This window comes from Nicotiana sylvestris, chromosome 9, assembly GCF_000393655.2.
Source record: "Nicotiana sylvestris chromosome 9, ASM39365v2, whole genome shotgun sequence".
Taxonomy (NCBI): Eukaryota; Viridiplantae; Streptophyta; class Magnoliopsida; order Solanales; family Solanaceae; genus Nicotiana; species Nicotiana sylvestris.
This window is the reverse complement of record NC_091065.1, coordinates 17,341,965-17,363,487: the sequence shown is the minus strand read 5'-3', so window position 1 is coordinate 17,363,487 and position 21,523 is coordinate 17,341,965. Positions and strand designations below refer to the sequence as shown.

The 21,523-nt window shown below is 36.4% G+C and overlaps 1 protein-coding gene and 1 long non-coding RNA gene across 4 annotated transcripts; one reads left to right on the top strand and one right to left on the bottom strand.

Annotated features, from left to right (window-relative positions):
- The first annotated feature begins 10,365 nt into the window (after window positions 1-10,365).
- LOC104217671 (putative late blight resistance protein homolog R1A-4) lies at window positions 10,366-18,341 on the top strand. Of its 2 annotated transcripts, XM_009767974.2 has the most exons (5): window positions 10,366-10,482; window positions 11,668-12,715; window positions 13,369-16,652; window positions 16,746-17,907; window positions 18,032-18,341. In XM_009767974.2, the coding sequence occupies exons 2-4, from the start codon at window positions 11,693-11,695 to the stop codon at window positions 17,869-17,871; spliced, it is 5,433 nt and encodes a 1,810-aa protein (XP_009766276.2). In that variant the 5' UTR covers window positions 10,366-10,482; window positions 11,668-11,692; the 3' UTR covers window positions 17,872-17,907; window positions 18,032-18,341. The 2 variants fall into 2 exon arrangements, with proteins under 2 accessions (XP_009766276.2, XP_009766277.2); XM_009767975.2 differs by lacking the exon at window positions 18,032-18,341 and having other exon boundaries at window positions 16,784-17,072.
- A 165-nt stretch (window positions 18,342-18,506) lies between these two features.
- On the bottom strand, window positions 18,507-21,502 carry LOC138877062 (uncharacterized). 2 transcript variants are annotated; one of them, XR_011402375.1, is made up of 4 exons: window positions 21,378-21,488; window positions 21,193-21,246; window positions 20,351-20,428; window positions 18,675-18,989 (listed from the first exon to the last, which is right to left on the bottom strand). It is a non-coding gene; the product is annotated as an uncharacterized lncRNA (long non-coding RNA). The 2 variants fall into 2 exon arrangements; XR_011402374.1 differs by lacking the exon at window positions 20,351-20,428 and having other exon boundaries at window positions 18,507-18,989; window positions 21,378-21,502.
- Window positions 21,503-21,523: the final 21 nt, after the last annotated feature.

Below are 21,523 nucleotides of genomic sequence, written 5' to 3'. Positions count from 1 at the left end.
CATACTTACCGCATTTCTACTCAATGCATCGGCCACCATGTTGGCCTTCCCTAGATGATATAATATAGTGACATCATAATCTTTCAATAACTCTAACGATCTCCGCTGCCTCAAATTTAGATTCTTTTGCTTGAATAAGTACTGGAGATTGTTATGGTCAGTGAAAACCTCACACGACACGCCATAAAGATAGTGCCTCCAAATCTTCAATGCATGAACAATGGCTTCCAACTCTAAGTCATGAACAGGATAATTCTTCTCATGTACTTTCAACTATCGAGATGCATATGCAATCACCCTGCTATCCTGCATCAATACTGCTCCAAATCCAACTCGGGAAGTATCACAATACACCATGAAAGAACCTGAACCTGATAGTAATACTAACACCGGTGCTGAAGTCAAGGTTGTCTTGAGCTTTTGAAAGCTCGCCTTACACTCGTCTAACCATTTAAATAGGGCACCTTTCTGAGTCAATTTAGTCATTGGGGCTATTATAGATAAGAACCCCTCCACAAAAACGATGGTAGTAACCTGCCAAACCCAAGAAACTTCTTATTTTCGTGGCTATAGTGGGTCTAGGCCAGTTCTTGACTGCCTCTATTTTCTTAGGATCAACCTGAATACCCTCAGCTGATACGATATGACCCAAGAAAGCTACTGAATCTAACCAGAACTCACATTTTGAGAATTTTGCATACAACTGATTATCCCTCAAAATCTGGAGCGTTATACGGAGGTGCTGCTCATGCTCTTCCCGACTGCGGGAGTATATAAGAATGTCATCAATGAACACGATCATGAAAGAGTCCAAATGAGGCTTGAAAACTCGATTCATTAAATCCATAAAAGTTGCTAGAGCATTAGTCAACCCAAAGGACATGACCAGAAATTCATAATGCCCATACCTTGTCCGAAAGGTTGTCTTAGGAACATCAGATGCCCTAATCTTCAACTGATGGTAGCCCGATCTCAAATCAATTTTCGAAAACACACTAGCACCCTGAAGTTGATCAAATAAATCATCAATTCTCGGTAATGGATATTTATTCTTGATAGTAGCTTCATTCAATTGCTGGTAATCTATGCACATCCTTATTGGCCCATCTTTCTTCTTACAAACAACACTGGTGCACCCCAAGGTAAGACACTGGGTCTAATAAAACCCTTATTAAACCAGTCTTGCAACTGTTCTTTCAACTCTTTAAATTCTGATAGGGCCATCTAGAATGGAGGAACGGAAATGGGCTGAGTGTCCAGAGCCACATCAATACAAAAATCAATATCCCTATCGGGTGGCATCCCCGGCAGGTCTATAGGAAATACCTCGGGAAACTCACGAACGATAGGAACCGACTCTATAGAAGAAACCTCTGCATCAGAGTCACGAATATGAGCCAAATAAGCCAAACATCCCTTCTCAACCATGCGACGAGCCTTGGCATATGAAATCACTCGGCTGGGAGAATGACCAGGAGTCCCTTTCCATTCGAATCGAGGCAACCCTGGCAAGGCTGACGTAACTATCTTAGCGTGACAGTCCAAGATGGCATAATAAGGTGACATCTAATCCATGCCCAATATAATATCAAAATCGACCATGTCTAAAAGCAAAAGATCCACACTAGTTTCAAGACCATCAATGACTACTATGCATGAACGATATACACGATCAACCACAATAGCATCCCCCACCAGCGTAGACACATAAATAGGAACACTCAAGGAATCACGGGGCACAATCAAATACGAGGTGAAATAGGATGAAACATAAGAATAAGTAGATCCCGGATCAAACAAAACCGAAGCAGCTCTATCATAAACTGAGATGATACCTGTAATAACAACATCGGAGGACTCCGCCTCAGGCCTGGCTGGAAATGCATATAATCGGGGTTGGGCCCCGCCACCCTGCACCACATCTCTAGGAGGACCTCCACCTCTAGCTGACTGGCCTCCACCCCTAGCTATCTAACCTCCACCTCTAACATTCTGGCCTCTACCTCTAGCTATATGACCCCTACCCTTGGTTGGCTGGGCAAGTGGTGTTAGAATTATAGCATGGGAACCCTGGTACTGATGCTGATTACCCGAGAGTTTCGAACAAGCTCTCCAAATATGCCCATATTCACCACACTCAAAACATCCCTCCAGATATGAAGACTGACCCTGACGAGCCGGTTGACCTCGATAATAACTCTGCAAAGGAGGTGCCTAATAGGAGCTGATGGTGCACTGCAAACTGGCTGAGCAGAAATAGGCATATAAGAACCATGACCACCCGAAGTACCATATGAAGCCTGTAGTGCTGAATGAAATGACCTGGAAGATTGGCCTCTGCTAAATGAAGCCCCGCCTCCAGATGAGGCACCACTGAAACCACCGGAATGGCGAGGTCTCTTGTCAGACCCCTAACCTCCCATCCCGAGAACCGACTCAACTCTCTTAGCCACATTAGCTACATCCTGAAAAGAAATCTCGGTCCCTATCTCCTTGGCCATCTGCAACCTGATAGGCTGAGAAAGACTCTCAATAAACCGTCTGACCCTCTCTCTCTCTGTGGGAAATAAAAGAATAGTATGTCTAGCCAACTCCACAAAACAATTCTCATACTGGTCACAGTCATGCTGCCCTGCTAAAGTCGCTCAAACTGACGAAGCTTCTCCTCTCGAGTTGTAATAGGCAAGAACTTCTCCAAAAAGAGATGAGAGAACTGATCCCAAGTCAAGGCAGACGACCCAGCTGGTCTAGTCAACAAATAATCCCTCCAACATTTCTTGGCGGAACCGGTCATCTAAAAGGCAGCAAAATTGATCCCATTGGTCTCCAAAATACCCATATTACGCAGAACCTCATGAAAACTACCTAAATATTCCTGAGGATCCTCTGAAGTCTCACCACTGAAATGCACAGGAAATAGCTTAATGAACCTGTCCAGTCTCCACAAAGCATCGGTGGACATAGCTGCTCCATCAATGGGTGGCGCTGGAGCAACTGGCTCAATAACCCCAACCAGATTGGTTGTTGGGGTCTTAATCTGAGGAGTAGTCTGAACTATAGTGTGGATAGAAGGAGTTTGGACCCCTCCTCCAGCCTAAGATACGGTTGCTGCAACAGGGAATATGCCAGTCTGGGCTACACTCTCCATAATACCCACTAAATAGACCAAAGCGTCCTAAAGTACCGGGGTAGCAATAAACCCTTCTGGGACCTGAGCTGGTCCCATTGGAATGGTCTGAGCTGGAACCCCCTCATTAATCTCGATCTGAGGTTCCATAGCTGGGGCTGCTGCCTGAGCAATAAGCTGAGTCCTGCCCCTGCTTCGGCCTCTGCCCCTAGTAGGAGCTGCTGTTGTTGGAAGACCGGAATGTTGGTCAGCGGAAGAGGAAGCACGTGTTCTCGCCATCTGTGAGAGAATAGAAGAATCCAATTAGTATTTGAGATAATAAGAATCGCATGATATAATAGAAATAAAAAATGGAGTTGTTTCCTAACTCAATAGCCTCTAAGAGATAAGTACAGACGTCTCCGTACCGATCCTTCAGACTATACTAAGTTTGTTCGTGAATTGTGAGACCTAAGCAACCTAGTGCTCTGATACCAACTTGTCACGACCCAAATTCCCAACCTTAGGGTCGTGATGGAGCCTAAAACCACACTTGTTAGGCAAGCCAATGTTAGAAATTGATTAGCCATTTTCCTTTGAATAATTATTAAAACACAATAAGACAATTTTAAAATAACTAAATCTGATAGTTTCCATAAATAACTTCATGAATAAAATAATAAACGAATAAATAAACCAAGCCACGAACTAAATATATAACTCTAAGACTACCCGAGGGTCTGGTGTCACAATTCACAAACTTCTAAGAATACTACATATAATGGGATGAAAGAAATAATGTATCTTTTTTGAGTAAAATAAACAGTCTCTATAAAACAAAGAGAAGACTCCAGGAATTCTTCAGACGTCAGCAGATCTACCGCGTGTCTCCGAGTGATGAATGACAACTACTAAAGTCTCTAACGCTGGACGGTACCTGGATCTGCACAAAAGAGTGCAGAGTGTAGTATCAGTACAACCAACCCCACGTACTGAGTAAGTGTCGAGCCTAGCCTCGACGAAGTAGTGACGAGGCTACGGCGGGGTAATTATAATATAACCTGTAACAACATATAAATAATAAAGTAAGAAAGAAATTCTAAACTAAACAAAAATAATAAACTATAGCAATAAATGGAATAACTCAGCAACCTCTTGCCAGTTCTCAGCTATAACTAAATTCTCACATAAGCTTCCATATTTCAAATTTCGCTTTCAAAGTAACCGTAGGTGTCAAATACGAGATAAATAGTAGAGTAAAATAGAAAGATTTCTGTTCATTGTATTTTAAAAAAATCAATAAATCATAAATATTCTCCCTTATCGCTCCTTGTTGAGGCGTGCAACCCGCTCCCACCTATCCACCCTTATTCCTCCTCCCTATATACAAATATTACCCTTATTTCACCTATTGCGACGTGCAACCCAATCCCACCTGTCTACCCTTATCACTACTTGTTGCCGCGTGCAACCCGCTCCCACCAGACAATCATATCACTTTTATTTAAAAAGATTTCACAAATTTCACATCAATGCTTTTCACAATATTTTTGCCTCAATAATTGTAAACAGTAAACCATACCACTCATAACTTCATCATTTATCATTTCACAAATAAAACAACCGTAATATATATTAAAACACTATCAACTAGCTCACCCTTTATCTATCACAATGAAGCCAAAGGAACAACCAACACTTCCAAAATACTTGAAATAATACTTAACAGCAATTTAACGAAATCAAGTAAGCATATAGACATCAATGATCATAAAACAATTAAGCTAGGGATCAATTAAATTGGAAACGAGGAAGGGATCATGTTTAACAGATAATTTGGTGGTGCATAGATACTCGTCACCTCGCCTATACACCATACACATGCAAATTCACATAGCAATTAGGTTGGGGATTCCTATTCCCTCAAGTCAAGGTTAAACCAAGCACTTACCTCAAATTCGTAGGCCACTCACTGCTCAATTATAGCTTTTTCAATTTGAATTCACCTCCAATACACTCGAATCTAATCATAATTAACTTAATATCATTAATTAATGCTAAAAACTAACTTTTCTGAAAAATTATGGTTTTTCTATGTTTTCTCAAAAAAAAAATTCAAAATCGACATCGGGCCCGCTTGGTCCAAACTCGGGGTTCGGACCAAATTCCGTCTACCCATTCACCCCCGAGCCCGAGTATGCAATTAGTTTCAAAATACGACCCCAATTCGAGGTCAAAATTTGATTTTTACAAAATTCTCTAATTCTACCCAAACCCCCAATTTTTGCCATGAAAATTATTGATTTTTAATTGAAAAGTAATAAAAAAAATATTGCGTAATCGAAAGAGAAGAGTTTAAAATTGTTTACCAATACTTTGGGGATGAACCTATGTGAAGAAAATCGCCTCTAGGTTTTTTTAGTTCGAAAATATGAAAAAATGGCTGCTGCTCAAGTTGAATTCTGTGTTTTTTTTTTCTTTTTTTTGAAGAAAAAGCTTGGAGCACCAGTGCATCAGAAACTACTACGACAACATATTCATTTTATGACAACAGATTTTTTTTACAAGTTAAAAATATCTTGAAGCCTACCCGAAACTCACCCGAGCCTTCGGGACTCCAAATCAAATATGCACGCAAGTCTAAAAATATCGTACGGACTTGCCCGTGCGATCAAATCATGAAAATAACATCTAAAATAATGAATTTAACCTCAAAACTCATGCTTTTTCTCAAGAACACTTAAATTTCACTATTTCTCAACCGGACGTCCGAATCACGTCAAATCAACTCCGATTCTCACCAAATTTCACAGATAAGACTTAAATATCATAACAAACCTGTATCGAGCTCCGAAACCAAAATACGGGCCCGATACCAATAGTTTCAAACATTAATTCTTTTCTTTATTTCATTAATAATTCAGCAAAACAATTTCTTTCAAAAATTGATTTCTAAGGCTTGGGACCTCGGAATTAAAGTTCGGGTACACGCGCAAGTCCCATAATTTACTGCGGACCTTACGAGATCATCGGAACACCGATCCGGGTCTATTTACTCAAAATGTTGACCAAAGTCAACTAAAACCAAACTTAAATTATAAAAATTATTATTTCTTACATTTTTACATAAAATCTTTCCGGTTTCACGCCCGGATTGCGCACGCAAATCGAAGTATTTAAAATTAGTCTTTTATGGCTAATAAACCTAGAACGGAGTCTTAATTTATAAAATGACCCCTTGGGTCATCACAAGAGGGGGCTTGGTTAAGAGAGGATGCGGGATGTATGTGAGTTAGAAAGAAAGAAGTGAGAGGCGGTGAGAGAGAATTTGGTGTGCCGGGAATGAAGAAAGAAGAAAATAATAAAAACCCTAAAAGTGTGTCTTTAATAATGGGCTAAAGGCTGAAAAGTTTCTTTCAAGTTATGTACAACATGTGCTAAATAGGGTAAGAGCTTCAAATCTTGGCCATTTTTGGTTGGGCTATTAGGCCAAATGACAAGGGCAGTAATTCTTTCAAATTAAAATGACCCATTTCTTCTTCTCTTTTTTTTGAGAAATTTTCATAAAGCACTATCTTTTAGTAGTAATTAGCCATCTATAGATATCATTTGCTATATTACGAATTATAGATACCTTTTATGTGGTTATAAGATGTATTTGATGTATTTTAGCTATTGTATTCATGAATATAATAGCAAAAATAGGTGTGAATTAGGGAAGTCCAGCTAATCATATTCGAGTGTTCGACTGTATTCATGGAGTGAAACATGTGATTACAGCTGGACAGATTATTGTATTCGACTGTATTCACGGCGTGAAATAGGGGATTACACTATTTTTAAAACGGAAAGTGAATCAATTAACATAATAGACTCCTAATATAACTCAACAAACTCAATTATACACACAAAATTTGTATTTTCAGTTATAAAAAAGATTCTCAACCAAAAAATACCCCAAAAATATAGCAATCTTCAGAGAAATTATATAATACATGTGAATACATAAATTATATTAATTAAAAAGAACTTATGAATACATTCATGGCATATAGCGAGACAGTGAATACGATGAAATACATAGAATACAACGGGATACATTGAATTACAGTGAAAAAAAGACAGAGAATATAATAAAATACATGGAATACAGCGAGATACGTTGAATTACAATAAAAAAAAGACAATGAATACAATGAAAATCATGAATACAGCGTAATACGTTGAAACTCTCCAGCTCTGCGTCGAGCGTCGTTGCCTCATATTCCAACTCCTTTACTACAGTTCAATTCCAGAAGAAAACAAAGCAAAAAGAAAGAAAAAAAGTTGGATGTTCTGATTTTCACCAAAAGTAGAAGTGTGTGTCGAAATTGATGTAGTGAATTCCATGTTTGATAGCTTTGATATATAGTGTTGTGGATTCCCTTGCTCGTAAATGGCACTCGTTAGATAATCAAGAGTCAAGAATGGCGGCGGAAGCTTTGATACGCTGGTGTAACTGATTTTAATTTTAATGGGATGAGAGAAGAGAATGGGATGTATCAAAGTAGAGAGAGAAAGAAATAGTGTAACTGATTAGCGTATTTAGTGGCTTAGGGCTAGGAGGTAACCAAAATTAAATATTTTGCTATAAACCTTAAAATGTATTTATAGAATACAATTTTTTTAAATGATATTTATTTAAAATAAATAAGGTGTTAACCTTTGCTATAGCAGATAAAAATTTCTTTTTTTTACCTGATCCATTTAAAAGAAATCCACCACCCGAACCCAAATTTCAAGAGATGTGGACAATTTGCTGCGTGCGTTTCCATATCTCTATTCTAGCGTTTCACAACCATTTCAACTGATACGTATTTACAGAACAAAACCAAAAAAAATAAGCCAAAAACAAACCCATGCTAAGGAAATAAATATTGGCCAACAATTAATTTGCACGTCAATTTCTCTAACATGCTTTCTGAATAGCAATAAACTAGGTATGAGAAAAATAAAATTGAAAAACTGCAACTAATATATATATATATGTATATATATATATATATATATGAATAATTAGCCAAAAGTAAAAGTGGAAATCAAAGACTAAAGCACTTACCTAATTTATCAAAACTACATCACACATGATATCATTTTGTATCTTCTTTGTAATACCTATTAACTCTTTTTTAATCTCACTAAAACCAACACAAAATAGTTGAGAACTATAACTAAAATACTGTAGAACACAATTCAAACAAGGCTGCCATGTTTCAGCGCATTGAACCCCATAAAAGTACACTAAAACCAGCAGAAAACAAGTCCAAAACTAAGAAAAATTTTGCAACAAACAGTCCACAACTCTTGAAATTTGGGTCGGATGATGGGTTTCTTTTAAATGGATCGGATAAAAAAGAAATTGATCATTTTAATTTGGTATTACCACATGTCATTCCATCCAAAATAAAGGTCTTTTGTACCAAAGTATGACTGCAGGGGCATAGATAGCCCAATAGTATATCAAGGGGTATTTTTAAATCATTCTCGAAAATACATGGGTATATTTGGTCATTTACCGATTGTAGAGATTATGTGTAAAGAGTACTCTACCCTTACAAGAGATTGGAACTAATAGATTTATCACTTAAAACCTCTTTTTATGCTTAATCTATTAAAATTTGTTTCTTAACTCTATCAAATAAGTTGGGTTGTTAGCTCGCTAGTAAATTCAGAATTCACAAACTTGAAATTGTGTGGATCTGCCTATAGATTCTTTATCAATTAGTAATATGTTGCAATACATGTCTTATTACAATTAATTGAGCATGCATCGTTGAGATCTAAAACGGTGAATAAGTATATACAAATTAAATAAAAATGTAATAAGGCTTACATTTTAATTTAAATAAAAAATTAAAGTATATACAATGGAGAAAGACCTGGAAATCAACAATAAAATTCAACTCGAGAAAGACATTTTGACAAGTCAAAATTAAACAACAGTTTGTGGTCTTTAAAGTACGCTGCATATGTTTCTTTCATTCACGTGGTTCATTATTGATGGTGCATGTGACTTGTACCAAGAAAGACAGAATGTGAAAGAAACAAAGAAATTATTGAAAAAGAGAACTCTCATGTCAATAAGTTTATAAGCACATTTTAGATAAGTCTTTGATAAACATTCAAAGTATTTGTAAGGTAATTGTTTATGTGCTAAAAGCAGTCATATAAGTCATAAATTGAGAGTTATAGTTTTTCAACTTATAAGCACTTTTAGTTTGACCAACACTTTTATTGATTTATCCTTAATAATATTTTTTAATTCATAAAATATTTTCCCCTAAATAAATTTTCTAACTTTCTCTTCATTTCATATTCGTTGTTCATCCTTTTCATTACAAAGTAACTTTTTAATTTATAATCTTTTGTAAAGTTTTTAAGAATATTTTGGTCATTTTAATAAAAGAACAGTTTATTAGCACTTTTCCATGTCATCTGCTTATTATCAGTTTCAGCATGCATATCCAAACATGTAAATACTTATTTAAAATATTAGTTTCAACACTTAAAAATATTTTTCAACACTTCCACCTTATCAACTATTTACAATCAGTTAATCTAAACGGGCTCAAAGAAATAATGGAATTATTCTCTCATGTCAATAAGTTTACTCATTAGGCGTAGGTACCTTTACCTCGAGCAGTTTGACATAATACCACTTTGTCAAAAATTTTAAAAATAAAAATATTAGGTATAAATATAAAAATTGACATTGCTTGTTATTATAGTAATTTATTTATTTTTTCACTTTTTAAAATATTAATATCGTTACGTTTACAAGAATTCATACATACGGCACTTACCAGCTTAGGAGCAGCAAACAGGCGGGTCGAGTCGGATCGAATATGATTCGAGTCTAAGACGAGTAATGAAAAAACGGATAAATTATCCGACCCAAATCATATTTAATATGGATAAAAAATGAATTAACTGACGAATAATATGGGCAACTATATTATCTATGACTTGTTGCATATGATCACTTTTGGGAGAATTTTTAAGCCCCCTAACTTGAGAACCACCAATTTGAGGTTTTACAAATATAAAAGTTAAACCCATTGGTTATCCATTTTTTAAATGGATAATATAATTCTTCTCCATATTTGATCCGTTTTTAAAAAGTTCATTATTCAAACTATTTTTAATGTATAATACGAATGATTAACTATTTTCTTTTAACCATTACGTGTGCTCTTTTGTTCTCTCGTGTCAATAAGTTTACTCATCAGTCTACACTCCTTTTATTCTCTCACATCTCTTCACTTAAGCTTATGACAACCATCTCTAATTAGCTATTTGAAGACTAAAGAAATTTGTGTAAGATGCTCTACATTAAGGTGTGTAGCTCTTTGTCCGTTAGTAATTTGTTTCCTTTTGCTCTGATTTATCTAACATGCTTCTACTTTCTTTTTCTCCTTTCTTTTCATTTATTTTATTTTATTTTAAATTATTTCCCACCCTTTCACTTTCCCATTTCACCGCCGCCGGTACTCCATTATACTCCTCCCTTTTACAAATACCATTCCTTCTTTATCTCTTCTCTCAGCCTCACTGATCTCCCCAAAAATTTGTCTCTTGCAGCTTCTCTCGTTTGCTTTCCTTTTTCTGTTTGCGTTTTACCTTTTTCTTTGGGTCCAAAGATTGAATTTTGGTAAACGCTTTGTTGATATGAAGAATTGGTTGAAAATTCTACATTTTCGGTATTGAATGCTTTAGATTTTGTTATTCAAGTCTACATCTGGACTTTAATCACGAAGGGGTCGTTGACTGCAGCAGTGAAAAAATAAATGAGAACTTCCATATAAACATACCAGGTGTAATTGAGGAAATTGATAGACACCATTCTTCACATTTTTACGCCGGTGGTTATTTATCATTAGCTTTGGATTAAGGATAAGTGAAGGGCTAATGGGCTTTGGGTTGGCTAAATGGGTTACGAATTAATGGTTGGGTTTGGCAACCCCAAATGAATTGGGTAACAAATATGGTTATAGCTCTCCATGTGTTCATTTAATTAGTGGATCCGGGTGTTTTAACGGTAGAGGGGTATTCTTGCTCAAAAGTGTGTATATAGATTGGAATAGTATAACATAGTGTAAATAGAAACAATATTTGAAAGTAGAGTTACAAATATAGCCCTTTGCCGTTCTAAATATAGACCAAAAGAAAGCGTGTCATGGTAATAAACAGTGCTATTTTGGACACTGATGTTAGATGCTGTTTTTGGTCTAACTATCTCCTTCTCTTTGTTGGTGTTGAAACGTATTTGCAAATGCTTCCTGGATATATAGTGTCCATCTTTATAGCAAAACTTAGAATGCAAATAGACGAATTTGACTTTAAACAATTACTAATGTACGTATTCAGTAGGAAATCTTAGTGGGAAGGTCTGCTTTGAAACATAAGTGTTATGGAGAATACTTTGAAAAATAGGTCAAAACCAAATTGGCATAATTTAAGTATATTTTTAAGAATGAACGTTGTGCATAGTTGCAGTCCTAAAATTGAAATTTTCCTTTCAGTTACACTATTCTTCAATAGCTTGAAATGGAACTGAGCACAGAATACTGGTACACTTGGCCAAATGATTTGGTGGGTGAATTTTACGTTGGCGTTCATGATGAATGGCACTACCGGAGACTTAAAATGGAGGCAAGATTCTTGAAATGCATCTTGCGTTTATTGACCGAGTATTCACTCCCCGAGTCTTTAAGGAATCACTTCTTCTTCATAAATAATCAAGTAAATGATATGTCTACGATTTGCTGTAATTATAAGAATAATAGGCTTTCTGCTGGTCACGTTAGTATAGAGTGTAACTTTGTACGAACAGTTATTCAACCAAAGATAAGGGAAATTCTTGTCCTGTTATGGAAGTCAAGGAAGCCGTGGGGGAGGTATTGTGTTGATATGTTCAGTATTGTCTCATATACTTTGGAGGATTTGGTCAAATGCATGGCTAATCGTCTTGCTCCTGATCTACTTGAGAAAATGAAGTCTCTTTCCTTCAAGCTAACATTCGAGAGAAGTTTCCGTTGGTCCATTGGAGAAGGGTTTGTTAAGCGCGAAAACAACATAGATATCTGGCAGCACTTTACCTGTGACATATCTTATTCAGTGGCATGCCTGAATTGTTTGTATTGGCTTGATGACATCCCCCAAGAAATTGCCCAGGGATTTGATCAACATCTTTCTTCTTTGATTAGAAGGTGTGAGAATGCAATCCAGATTGATGCCAGAGAGGTTCTTACCCGTCTGCATAAAGCTTCAGAGCTGTTGTTGACTTTTGATACATCAATAAACGATCTTCCAATATTATATTTTGTGGACTTTGTCCTAGACAGTGTGGTTGAGTTATGCAATTCTAAGGAAAATTCAAAGTTTCCAGCCAAGGGTCTGTCTGAAACTCTGCAATATCTGGGGACTTCAATAGCTGATCGATTAACACAGAGCACTAAGAATGTTAAATTGAAAGGACGGGAAGCAATAAGAAGGATATCTGTTTTACGAGCTGAAGTTATGGGAAAGGAAGTAGGGGCAACCAATCACTCTTTTGCTATCAATCCAAAGGTATTTTATGGATTTCTTACTATTTGCCATAATTTATTTATTTTGGGTAATAAATGTGAAATATTACCATACTAACAACCAAATTGATACACCCAAAAGAGCACCTAGAACTTTAACCCCTTTCTAGAAAGGTTGTTAATAGTCAGCTGGGCCTCAGAAAGAACAGCTAATTACATAATTTGTGGATATCTCCTGCTGTATTTGTTCTATGATAAAATTGCTATTTACAGTTATATTCCTAAGCTGCTTCCAATTCCTTGCTATTTGCCATCATTTTTTGCTTTCACATTTTTATTTATTTATGTGCATTGGACCTAAGGTGAAAGTTTTTGATGCATTGATACCTTAAATGTCATATTGTATAAGTGTTAGTAAGATTAATGAAATTCAAGCTGATTAGTATGCAGTGAATATAGTGGATTAAAGGACCTTTTTCATCATATCTTTCCTATTTGTCGTGAATTACGTTATCTTAATAGTTCTTTTAACATTCCTACTTCTGGTAAATTTAAGAAACAAGACTTATAAAACATACCTACCAACTTTCATAGCTGATGTGGTTTGCAGAAGTACCTTCTTAATGAAAGCAACACATGCAATTGCTTTAGCAAATACATGAAGAATTAATTTAACCTTCCTTTGGTTTCTGGCAGAGCATCCAAGAGTTATGCACTCATTACTCAAGGAGAGAGCAAAAGTTGGTGACAGACCCCTTCACGTGTATGAAGTGGTTGGAGAAGAATGGAGAGATAAAAATGAGACATATGGCCTTGGAGCTCAATATAAGACTTCAATATCTACAATTCATTCTGAAGAGACGGCCAAGTGGGCAGGAGGAGTTCAATCTTGTCTACCAAACCATGAAAACCATAGGAACCAACATTCATGAGGCATGTATTAATGCAAAATATGGAAGAGTAGACTCTGCTCTGTCGATCTTGGAATCACAACTGACTTCTATGCTCAAAGATTTTGATCTTCGACAAGAAGTAGAACGTGCTCATTCCCTCCTGAGTTCTTCTGCGAATGGCTCTGATCTTCAGTGTGTAGAAAACAATCCTCCCCTCTACTTCAAGAAGGCATTGTTGGCACAGGGTGCACCCATGCCTACTCAACTTGCAATAGAATTTATCAGCACTCTTCTTCTGAATCTGAAGTGTTTAGTGAGCTATAGACTCAAACCTAAGGCTACTGTGAAAAGAGAAATGGAAATATTTGAAGTAAAGCTGAGCTTTCTCAGGGGATTCCTCAAGTTGACGTCCATATTTTTCATCAAATTCGAGAGACTGGAGAATCTCGTGGCTCGTATTATAGTTCTAGTTGGTGAAGCAGCATGCATTTCTTATTGGTGTTATCCTGAAAAGTTAAGTAGAAAGATGGAACAGGAAATGAGCCACACAATTTCGGATCTTTTGAGAAGGATGAAATCTTTTGAGGCAGAGATGAGAGACAACTATCTCATAGCCCTAGAGGTTTCACATTCTTCACAATCAGAATATCGGACTCCCTACAGCAGTGAGCTTGTTGTAGCCGTTGTTGATTCTCTTGTCGACAATTTCATGGAGCTTGCTGATAAAGGGAGTACGTCCTTGATTTCTAAAGCTCTCCGAATTGAAACCATCCATGAAGACCAGAGTTTCTTGATAACTTTGTTGAAGGATTTGCGGAGACAGTGTAGTGAGAATATAAAGTTTGATGATCTCTTGACATATGTCAAGGCTCTATCTGACAAGATGAATCAAGCAGCTCCTTCAGTTCCTCTTGATCTAATGAAGGAAGAAGAGGTGTCAACGCAAGTAGCTTCTTCACTTCTTCAACTGACAGTAATCATCAAACTCATCAAGGCAGAATTCTTTCTCATGGATCTACAGCAATCCATTCCTAATTCAACGGTGTCTTGGCAAGGTGAAGTCCCAATCCTGTCTGAGGAGCTGAAAGCCTTGACAACAATTGCAATAGATGTTCTTTGGCAATGCGATTGTCACTCAAGGAACGCTGAAGCTCTATCCGACATTTTTGAACATGTCATCAACGTCTGTGACATGACAACTGTGCCTGAACACATGGATGAAATGTTGTTTCATGGCCCATTTGAATTATCAGTGAAGGTAAAGCTCATCAAGTCAGAGATCAGTTTAAGGAAACTCTTGAAGAATCAGATCAATATAGTAGATCCTGTGAAGGATAATTTTGATAACCTTCTGATGGATCTTGAATTTCTGGGAACGCTTCTCTTGGATCTGCCAGAGCAATATGCAAAGCAAGAAAGAAGAAACCATCTCTTAAGTTGTGTTGATGTGGTGGCTGCCGAAATAGATACCATCATTGAGCCTCATTGCTCCAAAAAAGATGTGGAAGGGATGGCAGGAAGAATGGACCTTCAACTCTCGGATGTGCTACAGAAAATAAAGTTGATCAAGGCAGAGGACAGAGAAATTTGTCCTAAAATTCCAAAACTGTCAAGAACTAATTTCCCCATGACTGATGGACTAGGTTTTCTTGATTTGCTCATTGAAAATCTAGCAGAGATCTTAAACTTTAAGGGTGACCGAATTGTTCTCTTAAAGCGTCAAATTGAGACGATTCAAAGGGAGCTTAAATTTCTAAGAGAATTTCTTGAGAGAATTGCCCAGCAGCGTAATGAGCATGTTGAGTTGAGAAGTGTATGGGAAGAAGTGGTAGGTGTAGCGTATGAAGTGGAATATATCATTGACTCATATGTTGCTAATGGAGGTGGCACGATTTGGCACCATACATTTTCTGATATTGTAGAAGATATAAAGCTTATCAAAGGAAGAGTCATAAAGATCTCAACCAGTGACTTGTATGATTCCAGAATACATTCTATTGGCGAAATTTCCCGTATCTCCACTCATATTGAGAAGCCAACTATAAATGAAGCAGTAGTGGGCTTTGAAGATGTCCTGGCAACATTAAAGAAGAGAGTAATTGGAGGATCCCCTGACTTAGATGTTATAACCATTTTTGGAATGCCTGGACTTGGAAAGACCACTTTGGCCAAGAAAGTATATGATGATTGCAAAGCTGTCAATCACTTTGATGTTTGTGTGTGGTGCTGCATTTCTGAAAGATATGAAAAGAAATCATTGTTGATTGACATTTTACAACAAATTAATATTGGACTTCCAGAAAATGTTGAAGAAAAGAGTGAGGGAGATTTGGCTGACCTGTTGCGGAGAAGTATCATGGGAAGGAGGTACCTCATTTTCATGGATGATATTTGGACCATTGAAGCATGGGATGATGTCAAGACTCCTTTTAGAGATGATAAGCAAGGAAGTAGAATTATTCTAACGACTCGTCATGCTGAATTAGCTTCATATGCCAAGTGTACCACAGATCCTTTGCGCCTCCGTTTTTTTCATAGTGAAGAAAGTTGGATGTTGTTAGTACAGAAGCTATTTCAAGACCAACAATGCCCTCCAGAACTTGTGGATGTTGGTAAAAGAATCGCAGAGAAGTGTCAAGGATTACCCCTTTCAGTTGTTTTGGTGGCTGGTCTTCTTGGAAAGATGGAGACTAAAGAAGATGGATGGCTAAAAGTTGCAGCAAGTCTAAGCAGTACTACAGTTGGTGACTCGAGCAGTAGAGGCATAATAGAGTTAAGTTACAAGCATTTACCTGAATATCTTAAACCTTGTTTTCTTTACTTTGGAGGATTCATGGAAGATGAAGAAATTCCAGTTTCAAAGTTAACATGGAAGTGGATTGCCGAGGGCTTGGTTAGAAAACATAAACCAAAGAGCTTAGAAGATATGGCAGAAGAATACTTGGTCGATCTTATTAGCAGAAGCCTAGTAATGGATGCAAAAATGAGATATAATGGCAGGGTTAAATCGTGCCGAATTCATGATCTCTTGCATGAATTTTGTCAGAATAAAGCAAAAGAAGAAAAGTTTTGGCAATATGTATACAGGTACTGTTCATAATTCCTTTGTATCCTCAATTCCTTTAACTAATTGATATAATTGTTGGTCTTTTCTTCACTATTCTTTATTTTCATTACCAGTCATCAAGCTAACGATTCTCCCGATATTGATTTACAAGATCTAGAGAGACGTCGAATGTTAGTAAGTCCAGATGGCAGATTTGCTTCATTGAGGCTAGTTGGTTCCCCTGTTCGCTCTTTGTTGCTCATGACAGCTAATAATGTAGAGACGAATGTACTGTCTGTCTCCTTCATCAAATGCTTCAGACTCCTTAAGGTGTTGGATTTAGAGAGAATCAACCTGTTGGATTCCTTCCCAGATGAAATTGAACAGCTAATTCATTTGACATTTTTAGCTGTTCGAACTGGCATGACTTCCATTCCCGCCTGGATATACAAGTTGGAAAACTTGGAAACACTTCTGATTAAAGGATTGAGAGGTGAAGTAACATTACCAGACAGCCTTTGGGATATGGCAAGGTTGAGACATGTGCACATAAATGATCGTGCTGCTTTTGGTTTCACAAAGGAGGTCATTGAGAATTCTTCCAAATTAGATGATTTGGAAACATTTTCGACCCCATCTCTTGCTTATGGAGATGACATGGAAAAAATGATGAGGAAGTTCTCCAATCTCAAAAAGTTGAAGTGTAGATTTTTGGAATCCGTCTATTATTCGATGAAGTTGAGAAAGGATTGCATTCGTTTCCCCATATTGGACTTTCTAGTTCATCTGGAATCGCTGAAGGTGTTTTCTAATGGCAAAAAACTGTCACAACCCTGTGAATTTAAGTTCCCAGAGAATCTCAAGAAGTTGACACTTTCAAATTTTCGCCTACCCTGGAAAGAAATATCGATAATTGCAAGACTTCCTAACCTTGAGGTACTCAAGTTGCTACGTAAAGCCTTTGAGGGAGAAAAATGGGAAGTCAAAGATGATGAGTTCCCTGCACTCAAAGCGTTGAAACTGGACGATGTAGTTATCTCTCAATGGGATGTCTCTGATGATGCGTTTCCTAGTCTTGAGAAATTGGTTTTGCAAAGATGTAAGAAGCTTAAGGAGATCCCTTCTTGTTTCGGTTACAACTGTTCTATACAAAGCATTGAAGTTAGTTGGTGCAGCCTTTCCGTCACTGAATCGGCTAAGCAAATTCAGGATACACAAGTTAATGACATGGGAAATGGTGGATTCAAAATCTTTATCTAGCAAATTCAGGAGTCCCTTGGCCAAGATTCTGCACTAGTAAGTTTATTACATAAATTGTGTGGTCAAACTTTAACTGGTTAAACTAGTTTGATTTATGTCCTGCAGTTTGAGCCAAAGAAGTATTGTATGGTAGTTTTCTAATGATTGATTTTGGATGCAGTTCGTGACAGGTGAGGGCGCGATGCTGTGATTAAGAGGGAAATTCGTGGAAGTTCACACTGCTAGTTATTGTGGACTTTTATCATACAAACTTGAATTGTTTGCTGTGTTTGCTTGTGTAATATGTTTCAAGCCTAAGAATAAATCTTGTGAGACCTTTGTATTTGTCTATGTTTGTTGCTGCAACAATGTTTCAAACATAACACTAAATCATGTATTTGCTTGTGTAGTACTATTGAATAATAGGAAAGCCTTGGAGGCATTTCCTCTTTGTAAAGCAGAGATAATTGCAATACTTTTATCTCTTTCAAGATTTCCTCCAGTCTAGATATGTTCTAAGAAATTATAGATGCTTTGAACTTACCAAATAAGACTACTTTTGGAATAGTAAACTTTTAAATGAGTTTTTTTCTAATAAAAACTAGGCGATGATGGCCTGTGCTAAATTTAGTTTTATTTTTCACTTGCGATGATGATAGTAGACACAGTACTTCCTATTGAAATAATAATAAATGACCATAATCCAAAAGAGCTTTTATACAACATGAGCATGATTTGGCTCTTCCAACTCTACTTGTGCTCTTTTTCAACTTGCTACTTGATGCAAGGCTATCTTGTTAGCTGCCTTCCGCTGAACTCTATAATTGCTCAATAGTGTTTATTATTAGGTAAAAAAAATATCCGTAGACCCATTAAAAAAATAATCACATACATATAATAGTTACACCAAAGAATATGAAGAGAACTTAAAAATCATATGCATAACTCAACTGGCAGCCAGATGTATCTACTCATTCAGCTTTGTTTGCTCGTGCACGTGTTAAGAGAGCCTCTATTTTATCATCTTGCATCATTCTATATAATTAGTGTCGCCTAGCCTTTTCGTCGGAATGTACTTTTTCGAAGTTTTGACCATTTTTCAGATTTCTATCCGACATTTCAGCAATACTTTTTCATTCCTGCACGTGAAATTTTAATAACATGTTTAACGTTATTGAGTATATTTTAATATTGATTAATGTGCATACATCAACATGTATTATATTCACTATCATGTAGACATATCATAAAACTAAAGAACCCAGGTAAGAAATACAACATACATAATAACATAGAATATTAAGGAGATCAAGGAGTAGAAGAGCATTACATCCCACACTATAAAATGCTTCACAAACACACGGATACACAATTATCACAATGGAATGCAGAAACTGCAACAATAATAAAAATAAAACACAATAAAATAACAAAGTGTTAGGCAACTCCAACCAAAAGGCGGAGAAAGATAAAAAAAATTAAACCAATTTAAGCGATTGTGGCAGCCTTGCATACAACGACTAAGTAACTGCTAGCTTGGTCCTAGATATCGCTAGCACGCTGGAAGAGATCTAATTTCTGTTTCTTTAGCATTTTGAAGACAAAATCCTTCTCTTTTTTTAAAAAAAGAATTCAAATCGTGAGCAAGAAGCCTAAAGCAGATGAAATTACTAACATGATATGCTTCTTTACAGTTAGTTATTCAAATAACACTCCCCAATTTATAACAAAATAACCATTAAATCGCGAAATCAGAAATTATTAAAAAAATCCTAGCAAAATCAGAAAGTATAAAAGTTCTTCTACTTAATTAGGCTTAACACCTAGATCAATATCATTATCAAGCCGAGACCGAGAAGCATTTAGGCTTCACAGAAGAGAAATCAAGAATGAATTTTTTTATTTTTATGAAGGATTTCTACATCCATTAAATAGCAAAACTAAGAAAGATGGAGAGAAGTCAAAAAAAGCTGACCCAAAAAAATAAATCAAGAAAAAGAGTGCATACCTGTAGCTTGAACAGAGTCAAAGACCGGAGACGACATGTAGAAATTAAAGAAACTAAAAAAAGACAAAGGAGAAACCTATGTATATCTTTTAGAAGAGTCATTATCAAAAAGAAAAAAAGAGCAACTACAAACTTAATTATACTATATCTCCACATTTGAACGCATTATATTTTTCTCAGAATAATTCTTAGCAAGAATGTAATTATTCGCACATATAACACTGATGCACAAATAACAAAACTATGCCTATAAATAAATAAAAAAATAGATCGAAATTTCAAGGTCAGTCAATAAAATTACACACACAAAAGCACATAAATCGATTTCCTAAAAAAGATACAGATTAAAACCTATAAAAGCAAAAGCGTAATATGAATCCGTCCTAATTTTACTTCGATTCTTATTCCATTTTTTACTAAAAAAGATAGCAACTATGATCGTAAATCATTAAATTTAAAAAGAGGTAAATCAGTGTTAATAACTTATTATACCTCTCATTTCACAAACAGTATGCTCGGAACAAAGGGTTGAACCCAGATCTAGCAGTGATGGATTCCCATCTTGAAGTTCTAATACAATATGCAAGTTGAAACTGTAAGCATTCACAAACAAAACAAAGGACTGAACAACAGAAAAGTTACAGAGAGTAAATAGCAGAGAGAAAATAGGCATAAATGGCGTTGCAATCATCCGAGAAGATGAAATGTAGAACACTTTTGAGAAAGGTGGAAAAGAAAAGCAAGATGGTGCGGTGGTTATCATACCAGATATTTACGCAATTTACGCGATGTGATCTATTTTGAACTTCTGAAAATAGAGGCACCATTCATATTTTCTAAATCTTAAGAGAAGACGACGAATGGGATATAACAACCCAAGTCTCTATTTACAAAAAAGCAACAAATTGGGTCCTTTAAGATATGAGATGAACCTTACCTGAAAGGCTGAAACCTCCTCAAAATCTGTGATAAACATTTTTGTCATGTTTGAGTCTTCTCAGTGAAGTCCCGAAGTCTATTCAACAAAAGCTAACTACAAATCCATATCCAGTTCTAATAATATATTGAAAACCTCCAATAGGAGAGAGCACAAGACTGGGATAGCCGGATTGGAAAGCTCACTTTGAGAGGGTTATAAGGTCTGGTCTTTCTTCAGCATTAAACAATTATTCTTAATTAATATGAGAAATTCAAAACCATTTACTAAACACGAAAGAAACAAAAACACCCCAATCAAAACTTTTTGCCACAAAACATAGAGGTAAGCAGATAAAGTGTTTATTGGATAGGGTTTATGATCCTTTAAGTACAAGAGCTTAAAAATAGTATTTTACCTTAGTTGAGATCTTCAGTACTGAAGTTGTCCCTGATTATTACATCTTGGATTGCTGAAATCAAAAAACAAATGAAGATAGATGTGTGCAAAGCAGACTCAAAGGGAAAACCCGCAAAGAAGAACGAAGAACATGGAAAGAATAGAGAGGAAGTAGCAAGGAACAACACAATCACTAGAACTCACCGACAATGTTTAAGTCGGAGCAAAGCGAGAGAAAAAAGGCGATGGAACCAAAGAAAATAGAAAAAACATATCTTAACTGATAATCACAAACACATGTTTCGTTCTAAAGTGATTGAGTGCAAGAACTGATGCGGTGGCCGTTCAGT